The 14745-nt window shown below is 58.4% G+C and overlaps 2 protein-coding genes and 1 non-coding gene across 3 annotated transcripts; all 3 read left to right on the forward strand.

The window, feature by feature from the left end:
* Positions 1–3292: 3292 nt before the first annotated feature.
* Positions 3293–11497, forward strand: ATN1 (atrophin 1). The gene is given in 10 exon segments (XM_005235364.4): positions 3293–3334; positions 3495–3632; positions 3991–4104; positions 5423–7276; positions 7279–7433; positions 7694–7916; positions 8025–8742; positions 10021–10164; positions 10334–10514; positions 11073–11497. Coding segments are annotated over 10 exon segments (3588 nt in total). The 5' UTR covers positions 3293–3307; the 3' UTR covers positions 11107–11497.
* A 1270-nt stretch (positions 11498–12767) lies between these two features.
* On the forward strand, positions 12768–12827 carry LOC129784847 (U7 small nuclear RNA). The gene has a single exon (XR_008747980.1). It is a non-coding gene; the product is annotated as a U7 small nuclear RNA (small nuclear RNA).
* On the forward strand, positions 12789–13593 carry C6H12orf57 (chromosome 6 C12orf57 homolog). Its single transcript, XM_013297609.3, has 3 exons — positions 12789–12950; positions 13024–13200; positions 13269–13593. The coding sequence occupies exons 1-3, from the start codon at positions 12899–12901 to the stop codon at positions 13415–13417; spliced, it is 378 nt and encodes a 125-aa protein (XP_013153063.2). The 5' UTR covers positions 12789–12898; the 3' UTR covers positions 13418–13593.
* The last annotated feature ends 1152 nt before the right edge of the window (positions 13594–14745 follow it).

Below are 14745 nucleotides of genomic sequence, written 5' to 3' on the forward strand. Positions count from 1 at the left end.
CACAGCCCGGCCAGGCCACCAGACGCCATCCCAGGCGGCTCTGCCCTGCTCCTGTTTCCCTCTACCTCTCTTGCCATCTAGGAAGGTTTATTTTCTCAAACCCCCAGTCTAACGTGTACATGCTCTACTGAGCCCAGGGCAAACATTCACTGGACTTCCTAGGAGACCACGGGTGCATACTGAAGTAGGTAAAATTTGAGTGCATCTCATCTGCAATGGGCCTGGTTCCGCGTTTGTTACCTGTGAAGAGTAACCCTGTGCTGCAGCCTGGGAAGGAGGGAGCGTACCTGCATCCTTCGGTAGAAGGGGGGCTGGAGCCCCTGATTTCTTGGCTGCCTGTGCAGGACGATACTTCTCTGGGAAAGGAGAATGACCTGGGAGCTGGGGAGGAGGAGGAGGAGCGGGATCCATTTTGGATCCCATGTGGGGATGCCTGTTGAGTGTGCGTTGGTCGCAGGAGACTGCACCAGGGCTTACGCGAGAACATGGAGGGGTTTGGGCAGTAAGCCAAGCCAAGCTGGGCTGTATGAAACGCAAACAGAAAATAGCAATTTGCAGTGCCTCGTAACTCTGTCAAACCTGGAAAGGGCTTCACAGGGCCAGGAGAAGGTTATCCCTTCGGCAGCAGCCCTGCCAAATGTCTCATTTCCTTTCCAAAACCACAGAGCCCTAAGAACTCTTCTGAGACATTTATTTACAGGGATCTTTGGTGATGGGAAGGGTTAGGTGTAACTTTGTTAATTGTCAAGGCTCATGCTGCAAGCTTTTATTTCATGGATGTTAAAATTAGAAGGTGGTGGTGTGATCCTCTCACCTGGCCTGTGCTGTAATGGCTGCTGTATTGTGCCTAATAATGTGTGTGCATCAACTCTTGTTACATATTTTAGAAAAGTTTTCACTCTCTAAGTGTAGAAACTTCTGCCCCGGTGGTTAATTACATCTACTGAAACATACCCGCTTGCTGCTGGCTTTGTTTGGTACCACATACTCAGTGGCCGGCGTAAGTGCCAAGTCAGTATCTCTTAAAAAAGGGAAGTTTCAGTGTGAGCTTGCCTGCCTCTTACTTCTCTGACTTACTTCTTTGGGTAGAAGACTAAAAAATCATCATTACAGGGTTGCTGGGAAGCTGAAGCGAGACCTGTGCGTTGAGTGATGTCAGGTTCTGTGGTGTGGGAGGTGTGGGTGCATCCCTGCTGCATGGCAGAGCAGCAGCAGGCTGGGGATGCACTGTGCTGCTGCGCGCTCAGGGCTGAGCTGTTGCTTGCGGGCTGCCAGCACGGCGCATGCTGAGCGCGGGTTGCATTAGGATCGCCTTACTCCCCATGCTTGCTTCATGTGAGCAATGTTAATTCTAGATACTTATCTGGAATAGCATCGGTGTAACTGGCTGAATGAGCAACCGAAGGCCAAAGTATGACAGAAATGTGAGGCTGTATAACGTGTCAGCTGGTAGGGATTAGGAGAGTGCTCTGCCTCTATTAGGTCAGTTATAAACCATCGTAAGCTACTTCTCTATTAAAGAAGAGATCTCAGTTAATGAATTGCTGTGTGTGTGAATTAATGCTGGATGAGTCCCCTGTGGCTTTCATAATGAGGGTCAAATAAAATATTAATGAAATTAAAACAAACAAATCCCCTGTTCTTCCCAAGTACCTTCTGGGTGTGTTTCTTTAAGCGTTGGTCAGGGGAGATGCGGGGACTCAGAACAGAGAGGCCAGTGTCCTTACTTGCTTGTCACAGGCAGGGAGACGGAGGCGGAGGGAGGCAGCGACCCGGGGCAGTGTGGTCCAGCAGCAGGGCTGCATGGGGGGCAAGAGTTCTCCTCTCTGGTGCCTTTGCTCTGATTCCTGGTTTCAGCTGCCTTCTCGGAGAGGTGAGAGTGCACCCAGGCTGCTCCTGCACTGGCCAGCTGGAAGCTGATCTTTCCAGGTCTGGGGTGTCCTTTAGGAGTCCCAGATCTGAAGTTGTCTTATTCACAAAACGCAGTGCTTCCAGCTCAGAGAATATAACCTAGGAGATGTGGCTTTTTTCTCCTGATGCCTCAGCCACGGGGCACATTTTTGTGTCTTGCAGGTTGTCCATGCCGGAGGCCCGAGTACAGGAGCTCGGGTGGCAGGTTGGGGTAGAGCAGTTGCTTTTTGGTTATGTCTGTGCAGTGCAAAAAATCTTAAGCTGGATGGAGCCAAGGAAACGAGTTTCAGGAGCAGCATCCCTGAATCGCTTCAGTCCAGTTCCCAGGCTAACGCAATCATGGTGCTTTCGTACTCCAACCCAGGCACTCAGTGGCATAACAGGGTGCCAAGTGTCTTAGCGGTGCTTTTGGACACGGCACAAAGCTGTAAATGTATTCACAGCGTTTGGGATGTACTCTGCATCTCTGGGCAGGACTGTGGAACGCCGGGAACGGTCCTGCCTGCGGAGAGGAGGGAGACCTGGGCAGGCACTCCAAGTTAAAGGGAGCTGATTCTGTTTGCATCGTGCAAAATCAAAGCTAAATACGTTTTCTTGCACCTGTTTGTGTACCTGGGGCATGGAACAGCCTAAGCAAGGCTTGTCATATTTTCTGCCTGACATGCTGGTGTGTGGGTGCTTGTGCTTGTGCTCTGGGTGGGCAGGGCTGTGTAACGCCCCTTCAGCAAGGGCCACTGGGGGTTCGTTACACAGAGCCAACTAACGACTGCACGTGGCCAGTTATGGGCAGTGTAACCTGCGGCACTAAGTGCCAAGAGGAACTTAGGCAGTCAGAAAAATCGTCACCAGAAACATTTTAAAGTCCTGTCCCGTTATTTTTTCCTCTCTCTCTGAAGATGGAATAAACAAGGAAATGAAAATAATGAAATGATTTCAGAGAACAGCCAGTGTTCTGATGGCCGTTCCCCCTGCTGCCTCCCGAGGTGTATGGCTGGGCGCTGGCTGCCTCGTGCTGTGTGGGTATCGCTCCTGGGAAATCAGCTGCGCCAGCAGCCAGAACTTTTCCCCCACTGATGGGAAAGTTCATTGCATTCTTGGTAGAGATCCTTGCGTCTGTAAATAATAAGGAAACAAGAATAATTCTGTCATATTTCTACAGCAAGCCACAAAAGGATGTCCTGCAGTCCACTGAGCCTTTCTCCCCTCTCCTCTGCTTGCCTGCCTTGCAGGATTCACCGGGACCTTGTTGCGTGGCTGGTGTAAGCCCCAGTTCCAGCAGAACTGCTCTGGCCTGTCTCCATCTCCCCAGGAACAGCCGAAGGGGGGTGCGGAGTGATAAAAATTTATGTTTTCATCAAACCGGGCCAAGGAGAATGGGGGTCCCACACCCAAAAGAATGAAGACACGACAGAACAAGGACTCAGTACGTGAGATGGGAGAGGGGGGTGGGACAGCAGCACCAGGCTGGAGCTGTGGGCTGGGACAGGGGCTCGCAGCGCACGTGAGTTTGGCACAGCAGAGTGCCGGGGCTCTGGACTCGGGGGGGATGCAAAGCCGGACTGATCCAGTGGCCTCTTTCTTAGATGTCAATGCGGAGCGGACGGAAGAAAGAGACTCCAGGGCCCCGAGAGGAGCTCCGGTCGCGGGGTCGAGCTTCTCCTGGGGGCGTCAGCACCTCCAGCAGTGATGGCAAGGCTGAGAAATCCCGGCAAGCAACAAAGGTAGTATAAGCTAATGCGCGAGTGGGGGGTGCCCAAGGACTGCCCAGGCTGGGTAGGATCCCTTTGGAGATTTCGGGGACACAGACCAGAAGGGGTCCACCAAGGAGCCCGTGCTGGGTTAGCTCTCCAGAGCAGGCGGGATCTTTCCTATCTTCCTCAGCATCTTGCACTGCCCGCCGTCCCCCAGCGGCTGGCCTTCAGCCTCACCAGCCCTTTTCAGTGCTAATTTCTGACATATCCTGGCTCAGTGCTGGTCTGCTGAGGTCTTCAACACACACGCTGTGGTGGCTGTGCAGGCCTGTCAGGGTGGGAAGTTTGTCCGTGGCCCCCCACCTCCCTGCTCTCCTCTCCCTTGCAGAAAGGCCGGGTGGAGGAATCCTGCACCCCCAAGGGCAGCAAGCAGGGCCGAACAGAAGAGATCTCAGAGAGTGAAGGGGAGGACACAAATGCTCCCAAAAAAACCAAAACCGAGGTGAGTTTTCCCTGCTGTGGTGGCTGGCATGTCCCTGGTCCAGGGCGGAGGAGTCTCCCATGCTCTGTGCCGCTCGTGCCCACCCAGCCTGAGGTCCCTGCTGCTCGGGAGCCCTGGCATCTCGGGCTTTGCACTGTGGCTCTCCCAACCCAGTGGCACCTGCCTGGCTACAAGAGCACCGGCGGGACTGAGCAGGCGGAGGCTCTCCGTCTCTTTTGCCCTGTCTCTGCAGGGGACCGCTACATTCTTGGGGCCGGGCACGTGCCCTGCCTTCCCGGCGCAGCGGCCAGAGCCAAGCTGGGTGCATGGGCACCCGCTGGGTTGTGCTCAGCCTCTCCTGCTCCCCCAGAGCAGCACCAAGAGGAGGTGTGTGAGTCCTGCCAGGTTCTAGGTGACAGTCGTGCAAAAGCGACTCGTGTGTGTTGTGCCAGCTCGTTGTGCTGGCAGGGCTTTGCCGAAGTGCCGACAGCACTGGGCTGGATTGGTGGGTTGGGTGGTCGGAGCAAGACTCAGCTCTCGGGCTTCACAGTTCCCTGTTACCTGCTGAGGGAACAGCCCCTGAAGGCATGCGCTCGGGGGGGCTGTTTGCTGCCCTTAGGAGGTCACTGTAACTAAACCGCTGTGCTTGCACCGATGTCATCTCTCCACATGGACACTCTTTAGCTCAACAGTGATCTTTTTTCAGCTTAGCCTCTCTGGTAAGCCCCGAGGCTCCAGAGTGGCGCTTACTAATTGTCTGTGCTAACTGCTTAATCACCGAGGCTTAATTACCTGAGGGGAGGGGGGGGGGGGGGGGTCAGGGGTTGGGGAGTGCAGGGGGGCTCAGGGAGGTGAGTGGGGGGGCAAGAATAGGCTGGAGGAGAGCGAGTCTCATCCAGGAAGAACCCTGCAGGAGCAAGAAGAGTGATTTTGGGTCTGTGGGCTGTGCTGGAGCTCTGCACTGCGTGCTGCTCTGTGTCCCCTGCTGGTATCATGCCCTGGGCAGTGGCCCATCACAGTGGTGGTGGTGCTGCTGGGACCATTAGCATCTATTCATTCAGCCTGGTCTGCAGCAGTTCCCTGCCCTCCCTTGCTACCTCTGTCTACAAGGTACTTATTGCGTGGGATGCTCATGAAGGACCTGAGAGCACTGGAGGGCAGGGGCAGGAGGACTTGTTGGTTCTCCCTTGCCAGACAATGTCTCCTTCCCTCTGAGGGGTTTTCTAGTGCTGGGGCTGGCAGAGGAAGGTTGGAAAGCGAGTCCTCTGGGAACTTGAAATGCACCGTGCATGATCTGGGGAGCTGCATAACACCACTGTCCTCCTTCTTCCTACTCCAGGAGTTGCCCTGTCCTCCATCCCCATCCGATGTTGACAGCCTTGATGGCCACAGCTTCAATGATGAGATGAGCAGTGACCCGCGGGACATTGACCAGGATAACAGGAGCACCTCGCCCAGCGTCTACAGCCCTGGCAGTGTGGAGAATGACTCTGATTCTTCCTCCGTGCTGTCCCAGGGGCCATCTCACTCGTACCACCACCCTCCGCTCTTCCCCCAGAGCCCGCCGGTAGCTCCTGCTCCTGACAGCCTGGCCCGCCCACCCGAGCCCAGCTTTGGGCTCCCCGGTGAGGTGCACCCCCAGGGACCCCCCCCTGGGAGCTACCATTCCCAGCTGGAGGGCCAGCCCTCCCGCATTTTCCAAGCTCAAGCCCCGCAGACACCCACCTCCTCCTCCTCTGCTGTTGCGGCCCCTCCTGCTCCCCCTTCCTCCTCTTCCTCCTCCTCTTCCTCCTCCTCCTCATCCCACGCTCCTCTTTACCCTACGGCCAATGTGGTCCAGGTCGGGGCCAAAATTGCTGGTGGAGTTGGGGGGCTCCCAGCATCAGGGGGTCGTGAGCAGACCCTCGGTGCCAAGCACAACCCACCCCCCACCACTCCCATCTCGCTGGCATCAGTAGTAGGGGGGCTTCCCCCTCAAAAGACGCCTCCAGCCAACCCTCCGGCCGCAGCCCCAGCCTCGGCCCCTTCCTTCCCCCATGTCTCTGCCAACCTGCCTCCCCCCCCGGCCCTGCGCCCGCTCAACAACGCGGTGGCCACCTCCAGCTCCCCAGGGATGGTGGGGCAGGCCCTGAGTGGCCACCTTCCCTCGCCCCATGGGATGGGGCAGGACAAGGCACCGGCCCTGGCCCCCTCCCGCTACCCCTACGCCCCACCGCCGCTGCCGCCCTCCAGCTCCTCTGCCCAGTACCCCCAGCCCTCCCCAGCACAGCCCCTGCCCAGTTACAGTGCCTCCTACGGCCATTCCTTCCCACCGCCCAGCGGGCTCTCGGTGTCCAGCCAGCCCCCCAAGTACACCCAGCCCTCCCTGCCCTCCCAGCCTGTCTGGAGCCAGGGACCACCCCCCTACAGCCGCCCCCTGGGCAACACCGGCTCCCACCCCGCCGCCCCCTTCCCTGGCCAGCCGCCCCATCACCAGCAGCCACCCCAGCAGCACCACCATGGCCACGGGAGCGGCGGGGGGGTCTCCCCAGCAGCCGCAGCTCCCCCCCAGCCCCCCGGGGGTTACTCCCATGGCTTGGAGTCCAACAGCCATCACCCTTCCCATGCCACCTACAGCCTGCGCCTGTACCCTCCCCACAGCCAGGCTGCCTACAGCCAGGCTCCCTCGGCGGCCGCTGCCCCCTCCTCCTCTTCCTCCTCCTCTTCCTCGTCCTCCTCGTCCTCTTCCTCCTCTTCCTCGTCCTCCTCTGCTACCTCTTCCCAGGGGAGCTACCCTGGCATGTGCGCTCACCCCCCGGGGCAGAGCCCTGCCACCTACACCTTTCCCCCGCCGCCGCCCCCCTCCCCTGCACATGGGGCCGGACCCCCGGTCACCTCCGCTGCCACCACCCTCTCCACTGTCATTGCCACCATGGCCTCCCCCTCCACGGCCCCCTACAAGACGGTCTCACCCCCGGTACCCCCCTCAGCCGTGGCCCCTTACGGGAAGCGGGCGGCCTCCCCTGGCCCCACCTTCCAGCCCCCGGCCCCCTACAAGCCGGGCTCACCCCCTGCTTCCTCAGCCCCTCCTTTCCGGGCAGCCACCCCTCCCAGCTACCGGGTGGCCTCCTCCCCCGTGGCGGGGGGCTACAAAGCCCCCTCGCCCGCCCCCTCTGCTCCACCACCCCTGCCAGGGAGCATGGCCACCCCGGCACCCCCCGCCGCCCCCCGCTGCCCCTCAGTGCCGCACAGATCAAGCAGGAGCCGTCAGAGGAGTATGAGCCCCCTGAGAGCCCTGTGCCACCTGCTCGCAGCCCCTCGCCGCCCCCCAAGGTGGTGGATGTGCCAAGCCATGCCAGCCAGTCAGCCAGGTGAGGTGGGGGGGGGGCTCTGGGGGCATCCCCAGGCTTGTTGGGGGACATATGGGGCGGGGAAGGGGAGGTCACCCCAAGTATGGGGTGCAGCTGTGCCCTTTTGCCTTTCCCATGACACCCAGCCCTTTTCCCATGGTGCTGGGCTCAGCTTCACCTGCCCCTGTCCCTGTCCTCATCCCTGTCCTTGTCCCCGTCCCTATCCCCATCCCTGCCCTCCAGCCCCTTCTGCACTGACTGGCTTTGCCTGTCACCCCCAGATTCAACAAACACCTGGACCGTGGCTTCAACTCCTGCTCCCGCACAGACCTGTACTTTGTGCCCCTCGATGGCTCCAAGCTGGCCAAGAAAAGGGCAGATCTGGTGGAGAAAGTGCGGCGAGAGGCTGAGCAGAAGGCGCGGGAGGAAAAGGAGCGGGAAAGGGAGCGGGAGCGAGAGAAGGAGCGGGAGCGGGAGAAGGAGCGGGAGCTGGAGAGGAGCGTGGTAGGTGTGGGGGTCCCACTGCTGCAGCACAGCTGGGGTGGATGCTTGAGGAGCCCCTCGGCCACTGCCTGCTGGGACCCTGATGCTGGTTTCTCTGCTCTCTTGCAGAAGATGGCCCAGGAGGGCCGGCCGGTTGAGTGCTCGTCCCTCGGGCCAGTGCCCCACCGCCCCTCCTTCGAGCAGGGCAGTGCTGTAGCGACTGTTCCCCCGTACCTGGGCCCCGACACCCCAGCTTTGCGCACCCTCAGCGAATATGCACGGCCCCATGTCATGTCCCCCAGCAACCGCAACCACCCTTTCTACGTGCCGCTGGGTGCTGTTGATCCAGGCTTGCTGGGGTACAACGTGCCGGCCATCTACAGCAGCGATCCGGCGACACGGGAGCGAGAGCTGAGGGAGCGGGAAGCCCGCGAACGTGACCTGAGGGACCGGGACCTGCGTGAACGTCTCAAGCCCGGTTTTGAAGTCAAGCCGGCCGAGCTGGAGCAGCTCCACGCCGTGCCGGCTGCTGCCATGGATCCGTTCCCACGCCATGGCGGGCTGAGTCTGCAGACGGCCCCTGGCCTTCATCCTGCTTTTCCCTTCCACCCAGGGCTGGGCCACTTGGAGCGGGAGAGGCTGGCGCTGGCAGCTGGCCCGACCCTTCGTCCTGACATGTCCTACGCCGAGCGCTTGGCAGCCGAGCGCCAGCACGCCGAGCGAGTGGCTGCTCTCAGCAATGATCCTCTGGCCCGGCTGCAGATGCTCAATGTGACACCTCATCACCATCAGCATTCCCACATCCACTCCCACCTCCATCTCCACCAGCAGGATGCCATACACGCAGGTAGGGACCCTGTGGTGGCGGTGCCCTGCATGAAGCCTGGCTCTCCCTCCTGCAGCACCCTCCTTGCGCTCCCTCCCTCTGACACTGGGCAAGCACAAAAGCTGCTGAGACAAGACTTTGAGGCCCCGGGTCCACCTCTTCGGCCAGAAGAGGTCAACATCATGGTCACTGAGCCTTGCCCTCACTTCTGTCCCACCAAAGACCCTGACACCTGTTGGAAGTTACTGGGATGTCTTAGTGGCGAGCAGAGCTGCTTGCACCATGTCCTGTAGCTCTGAATCTCTGGGGACGCAGTACGAGTGCTGGGGTCCCGCTGGCTACCAGGGTGGTGGTGCTGTGGCCTGCATCCCTCCTGCTGGTCTGCGGAGGGAGCGGGAGCCCTGCTAACCCAGCTTTGACAGTGTCCTTAGGATTAATGAGATGTTTGTTCTCTGGTTTGCTCCTCTGGCTCTTGCTGCAGGTGGTGGGATAGGTTGGGAGAGAAGATGGGCTAGTTGTAAGGAACTGGAGGCTGTTGTCCTTCAGAACTGAGTGATGGTGCCTTCCATTTCCACATCCTACAGGAAGGCAAAGTAAAAAGAAGTTTAGGGACCTAAATCTCTGGGAAGCAAAGCCCAAACTACAGTACAATAGGAAAAAGTGCTGAGCCTGCTCAGGTACTGTGAGCAGTCCGTGGGCTGTGGTGGCAGTCGCAGACACCCACGCTAAGCAGCTGCCACTGCTTGGAGGTGGCATCGAGTACCAGTGAATGTCCATTCCTCCGTGTTCCATAGTAGGGCATCTGCAGCCCGCACTCTGGCAGTGAGTGCAAAACGCTGAAAAGAGCAGGTTTTGTATAAATAGTATCTTGCATTTCAGCCTTAGGTAGTGCTTGCAGACTTGAGTGCCTGGCACCAAGCATCTGTGCTGGATGAGACCTGGAAATGAAAGCACCCAACATGAGTATGCCTGTGAATGACAGCCAGGGTGGCAGATGGGCATGATACTGGGTACAGATATGACTGCAGAGCAGGTACTTGCAGAATTGACTCAAAGGAGCAGTATACTTCTCCCTGAGGAGTGTAGGGGCAGAGCTGTGCCAGACTGGTTTACGTGAAATTCAGTGCAGACAGAAAGAGTAACACCAGAAGGACATGGTATTGTGTGGTCCAGCCTTGAAATCATTCCATCCCTAACATACACCAACCTTCCCCGTGTCCATTTTGTTGTGCCTGGCGCCTTTTTCTGTGTTACCTCTTACAAAGCATGGGACAATTATCTTGTGTCTTTTCTTCCCAGCCTCGGCCTCTGTTCACCCTCTTATTGACCCACTTGCCTCGGGATCACACCTCACCCGGATACCATATCCAGCTGGAACCATCCCCAACCCTCTCCTGCCTCACCCTCTACATGAGAACGAAGTCCTGCGCCACCAGCTCTTTGGTAAGATGCTCACAGGGACTGTGAAAGAGTATCAGCTGAGCTGCAAGGGGCAGGGTGGTCGTGCCAGGCTGGGAAAGGGAAGCGCAGGAAAGTCTTGACTGAGCTATGGGGCTGTGGGCGAGGATGGAGCTGTTAACGTTGTTTATTCCCTGTTTGCCTTTGGTTGCAGCTGCACCCTACAGGGACCTGCCGGGCTCGCTCTCTGCGCCCATGTCCGCAGCACATCAGCTCCAGGCCATGCACGCGCAGTCGGCTGAGCTGCAGCGCCTGGCCCTGGAACAGCAGCAGTGGCTGCATGCCCATCACCCTCTGCACGGCGTGCCGCTCCCGACGCAGGAGGATTACTACAGGTGCATGGAGCTGCTCTTCTCTGTGGTGCGAGGCACACAGACCGCTCTGGCCTCACAAATACATACCTAGGCCCAGCCTTGGCCCGGGGGTGGCAGGGGCAGTGGGGACAGGGAGGCGTTGCTCCTGAAATGGGTGACACGGCCTGAGCCCACACCTGGATGCAGGACACTGGGGCACAGCTGTGGCTGGGCCACCAGCAAGGTTGTTCTTGGCAAGTGGGTCTTTGGTGGCTGATCTCATGTGGCGTCTCTGCTCCTTTCCTCTGGGGTGAGGGGGGGTAAACTTGCATTACGATTACGACTCATACTGCTGCCAAAATACCAAACATGCGCAAGGATTGGATGCTTTTGCCGAGACGAAGCTTTCACAAGTGCATGGGGAAGCACACTGGCAAAGAGAGGGGTGTGTTGTACCTTTTCAATAGCATCTCCTGCTTCAAGGATTTTCAAAACTTTCAAAGCCAGCAGCGTCGTGTGGGTCTAGACTAACAAAAGGCAGTGTAAGATACTAAACTGCCGTTTTCTCTCTCACAATTGCCTTGTTCCTCTTTATTCTAGCCACCTGAAGAAAGAAAGTGACAAACCCCTTTAAATGGGACTTCTCCTGTCAAGGTGACATCATCATGTCTTTCTCTTGAGAAGCAATCAATCAACCAAATCCCGGGGGAGGGGAAGCTGCAGAATGACACATCTGATCCCACCATGCAGTAGAGTGCAAAAGAAGGTGGACGAAAAGTATAGGATGGCATCCTGGGAGCAGAAAGTGGAGGAGAGAAAGTGGGGAGGGACTGGAACACCACTAACAGACATGAAATGATTGGTACGTGATTTCAGCAGAGCTCTGAAGGAAACAGAATCCGCATTGACTGCACAGAGCTCAAAAAGACAAAGACTGATGTGAATTCAGGGTGGCAGCAGCTCCATCCTTTGTTTTGGGGGAACAGTTGCATTAAATAAAAAGTGCAGAGCATTGCAGGACTTCATGTACACGATGCTGCTGCCTTTTCTGCTTCTGCAAGGAGGAGGTACAGCCAAGAAGTAACTCAAAACCCAAAAGAGCCTTTTTTCGAGACACCTCCTCACACCCCACCCCCCTTTAGGTGTAAGATACTGCTTAGCGATACAGAAAAGCAACGTGGAACTCTTTCCAGATTAGCCATGAGTGGCTTCCCATGCTCCAGCATCCCTTCTGATGCAAACAATGCATGAGGGGACCCGCTGGGCAGCCAGCAGCTGCTCCTGCCCGTGGGGGGACGGCTCCCAGCCATCGGGGTGCAAAGCACCGCAAGACTGTTTGCAAGGTGGTGGCTGTGCCTTCCACGGCTGATGGGACCGGGCACGGCCACGGGGTGCGAAGCACCAGGAGACCATTTCCAAGCCTGCAATGACCACCACAAGCCCTGCGGGGAGGGCCGGCGTGGCCACGCACGACTTCGTCCTAGGACTGGCTGTAAGGTGGCGGCTGCCCCTTTCCCCTCACCCATTCTAATTGATGTACTTTAACTCATGCACATCCTATTAGACGTGGCAGTTTTATGTAGCAACTTGTGACCCCCTTGCCCTGTGTGCGTGTCTGATTTCACAGTTGTATTTCTCGATTGGTCCCCATATATATATATTTACTTAACCATTAAAAGGAAAAGAAAACCAACAACCCAGCTATGGAGAAACACCCAAAGTTCCCCACGCACTCCTGAGCCCCAACACACATTCTAATAATTTATATATATAAATATATATATGAAGCTCTTAAAAAGGGAAAACAAACAAACAAGCAAACAAACAAAACCCTTCCAGATACGGACTGCGTTGTGTTCATTTCTTCTGGCCAGGGCCGGGCCGTGCAGGGCCGCGGCCGGCCGGGGGAGCGGGCGCTCCCGGGCAGGGGCTGAACGCCGGGGCTGCTGCGGGCGGCGCGGGGCAGCCACGGCCCAGCACAGGGCAAGGAGCGGGCGGCGCGCAGCCCCACGCAGCTCGCCTCCCAGCAGCCCCCGCGGCCCGCGCGGGGCGGGGCGTGCCCGCCGCGGCACCAATGGGAAACGCTGTATCTGCATACCGCCCCGGTGGCCGCGGCGGGGCCGGGTTTCGCGGGGGCGGTGGCGAGCGCGGGGCGGCGGGAGCGGGATGCCGGGCGTCCGGGACCGGGGGAGGGGAGGCGGGAGGCAGCGCGGGGCGGGAGCGGTCGCCGCGACCCTCGCCCTCACCTCGGGGCGTGTCGGACTGGAGGGGGCGCGGCGCGGGGCGGGTGCCGCACAGTGATTTCAGCTCTTTTAGTATTTGTCCAGTAGGTTTCCCGCTGCGCGGGAAGCCTCGCGTGGGGTGTAACGGCAGGCGGGGCCGCGCCGGCGCGCGGCGCTGGGGGGGGGGAGGGGGCGGGCGGGGCCATGGCGGCGGCGCAGGGCCCCGCGGCGGCGCTGAGCGCGGAGCAGGCCAAGGGTGAGTGCAGCGGGCAGGGGGACAGCGGGCGGGCCGGCGGCGGAGCGCCCCGTCCGCTGTCCTGTGCCCGCAGCCGTGCTGGCGGAGGTGATCAAGGCCTTCGGGGCGGCGGAGAACGCGCAGCGAATGGAGGAGGCGCGGGATAACGCCTGCAATGACATGGGCAAGATGCTGCAGTTCCTGCTGCCCGTGGCCACCCAGATCCAGCAGGACGTGATCAAAGCCTACGGCTTCAGCAACGACGGCGAAGGTGGGTTGGTGTCCGCCGGGGGAGCGGCGGCGGACGGGCGCCTACTCCCCACCCCCTTTTCTTGCCAGGGGTCCTCAAGTTCGCCCGGTTGATCAAGTCCTACGAGTCGCAGGACCCGGAGATCGCTAGCATGTCGGGCAAGCTCAAGGCTATGTTCCTGCCACCCATGACGCTGCCGCCGCACGGGGCCAGCACCGGTGGAGTGGCAACCTCTTGAGACCGTGGACCTGTCCTGCCGTGTTCGGTGCCTGACTGGTGCCCTCCTTCCCGGGTGTGCGTCCCTTCGGCCCCCAGAATGGAGCTCTTGAACGTGGGAGATGCTGATCTGAAAGGAATGGGGTGCTTTGTGCCTGCTTGTGTGTCTGCTGGTGAATAAAAAATACCTTAAAAATGCCCCTTGTTATATGAATGAACGTGGGCTCAGCACTGCTGCTCAGGCACAGCGTTTCTCCTTGGTGAAAAGGCGGTTCCCACAGTGCCCACCTCATGCCTGATGAAACCTGTGCTAGTTTTTTCAGGGGTACACTATATACCATGTTCTGCAAAAGGTAATTGGTTTATGCAAAACCTTAGTGTGAAGCCCTAGGACTTGACATCAAAGTGATGTAATTCTTGTAAATGTTAGAGGTGCTGTCACGTCTAAGAGCAAGCATTCACAAACATGCTATTTGAAATGTATGAGGTCATGGATCCCTAAACACAACCAGGTGCTGTTTGGCAGGTGTCATAAATGCCACTGACGCTCCTGTCCCCAGCAGAGTCAGTGCAGCTACCTTGCTCCTACCGCCGGTGTGCTGGTGGCTGCGTTGTTTTCTGGCTGAATGTGCAATCAAACGTGTTGGCCTTAACGAAGAAGGCAGCAGGGAGCAGCTTGGGTGGGTGGGCTGGGCTGCAGCTTGGATTAGAACAATGTCAAATTTTACTTGGTGTCTTCTGGGACTGAGGAGAGACAAACCTAGCGGTGCACCAGCATGGTGCCTTGTGTCTGACTATGCAGCTGAAGAGAGGTCAGGTGTGTCTGCTTGTAGCCTCCTAGACTCACCTGCCTGTTGCCCTTCAAAGTGTTGAGGCCCTTGGGGAGGGCAGTGGGGGCCAGGGCTGGGGTGCGGAGTCAGGCCTGGGAGGGCAGGGAGCTGCGAGCCAGGTGTGACTGTGCTGCGTCCGGTTTTGCCTTCTGTGCCTCTTGGTTACGAACCAGGCAGGAATGCAGCCAGCAAGGGCGTGAGCTTAGTGGATAGGAGGCAGGAAGAGCAGTCAGTCCCTTCCGTCTCCATCTACCTCTCCCAGCTTGGCCTTGGCCTTCCCCCACCCCTCTAATTATTTATTAACTGTAGCTTAGGAAGAGCTTTGCAAATGGTGAAAATTAAGCCCTCTGCTTGAGGCCTTGTGGCTCGCCTGACCTGGAGCTACCTCCTTCTCAGTCTGCCCGGGAACAGGTGGGGTTTGGGACTGTGCTGGTGCGGATCAGACACAGGTAAGTCATGGGGGGAGCTGCAGCACCAGCTGCTCTTCCAGAGCCCTGGCATTTGCTGCCCTGAGCATCCA

This window comes from Falco peregrinus, chromosome 6 (genome assembly GCF_023634155.1).
Source record: "Falco peregrinus isolate bFalPer1 chromosome 6, bFalPer1.pri, whole genome shotgun sequence".
Classification (NCBI taxonomy): Eukaryota; Metazoa; Chordata; class Aves; order Falconiformes; family Falconidae; genus Falco; species Falco peregrinus.

Bases quoted from the DNA above. Each gene is read 5' to 3' on its own strand.
- C6H12orf57 (XM_013297609.3), top strand. From the start codon at position 12,899: ATGGCGGCGGCGCAGGGCCCCGCGGCGGCGCTGAGCGCGGAGCAGGCC. The intron at 12,951-13,023 runs GTGAGTGCAGCG...CTGTGCCCGCAG, and splicing joins GAGCGCGGAGCAGGCCAAGG to CCGTGCTGGCGGAGGTGATC. The intron at 13,201-13,268 runs GTGGGTTGGTGT...TTTTCTTGCCAG, and splicing joins CTTCAGCAACGACGGCGAAG to GGGTCCTCAAGTTCGCCCGG.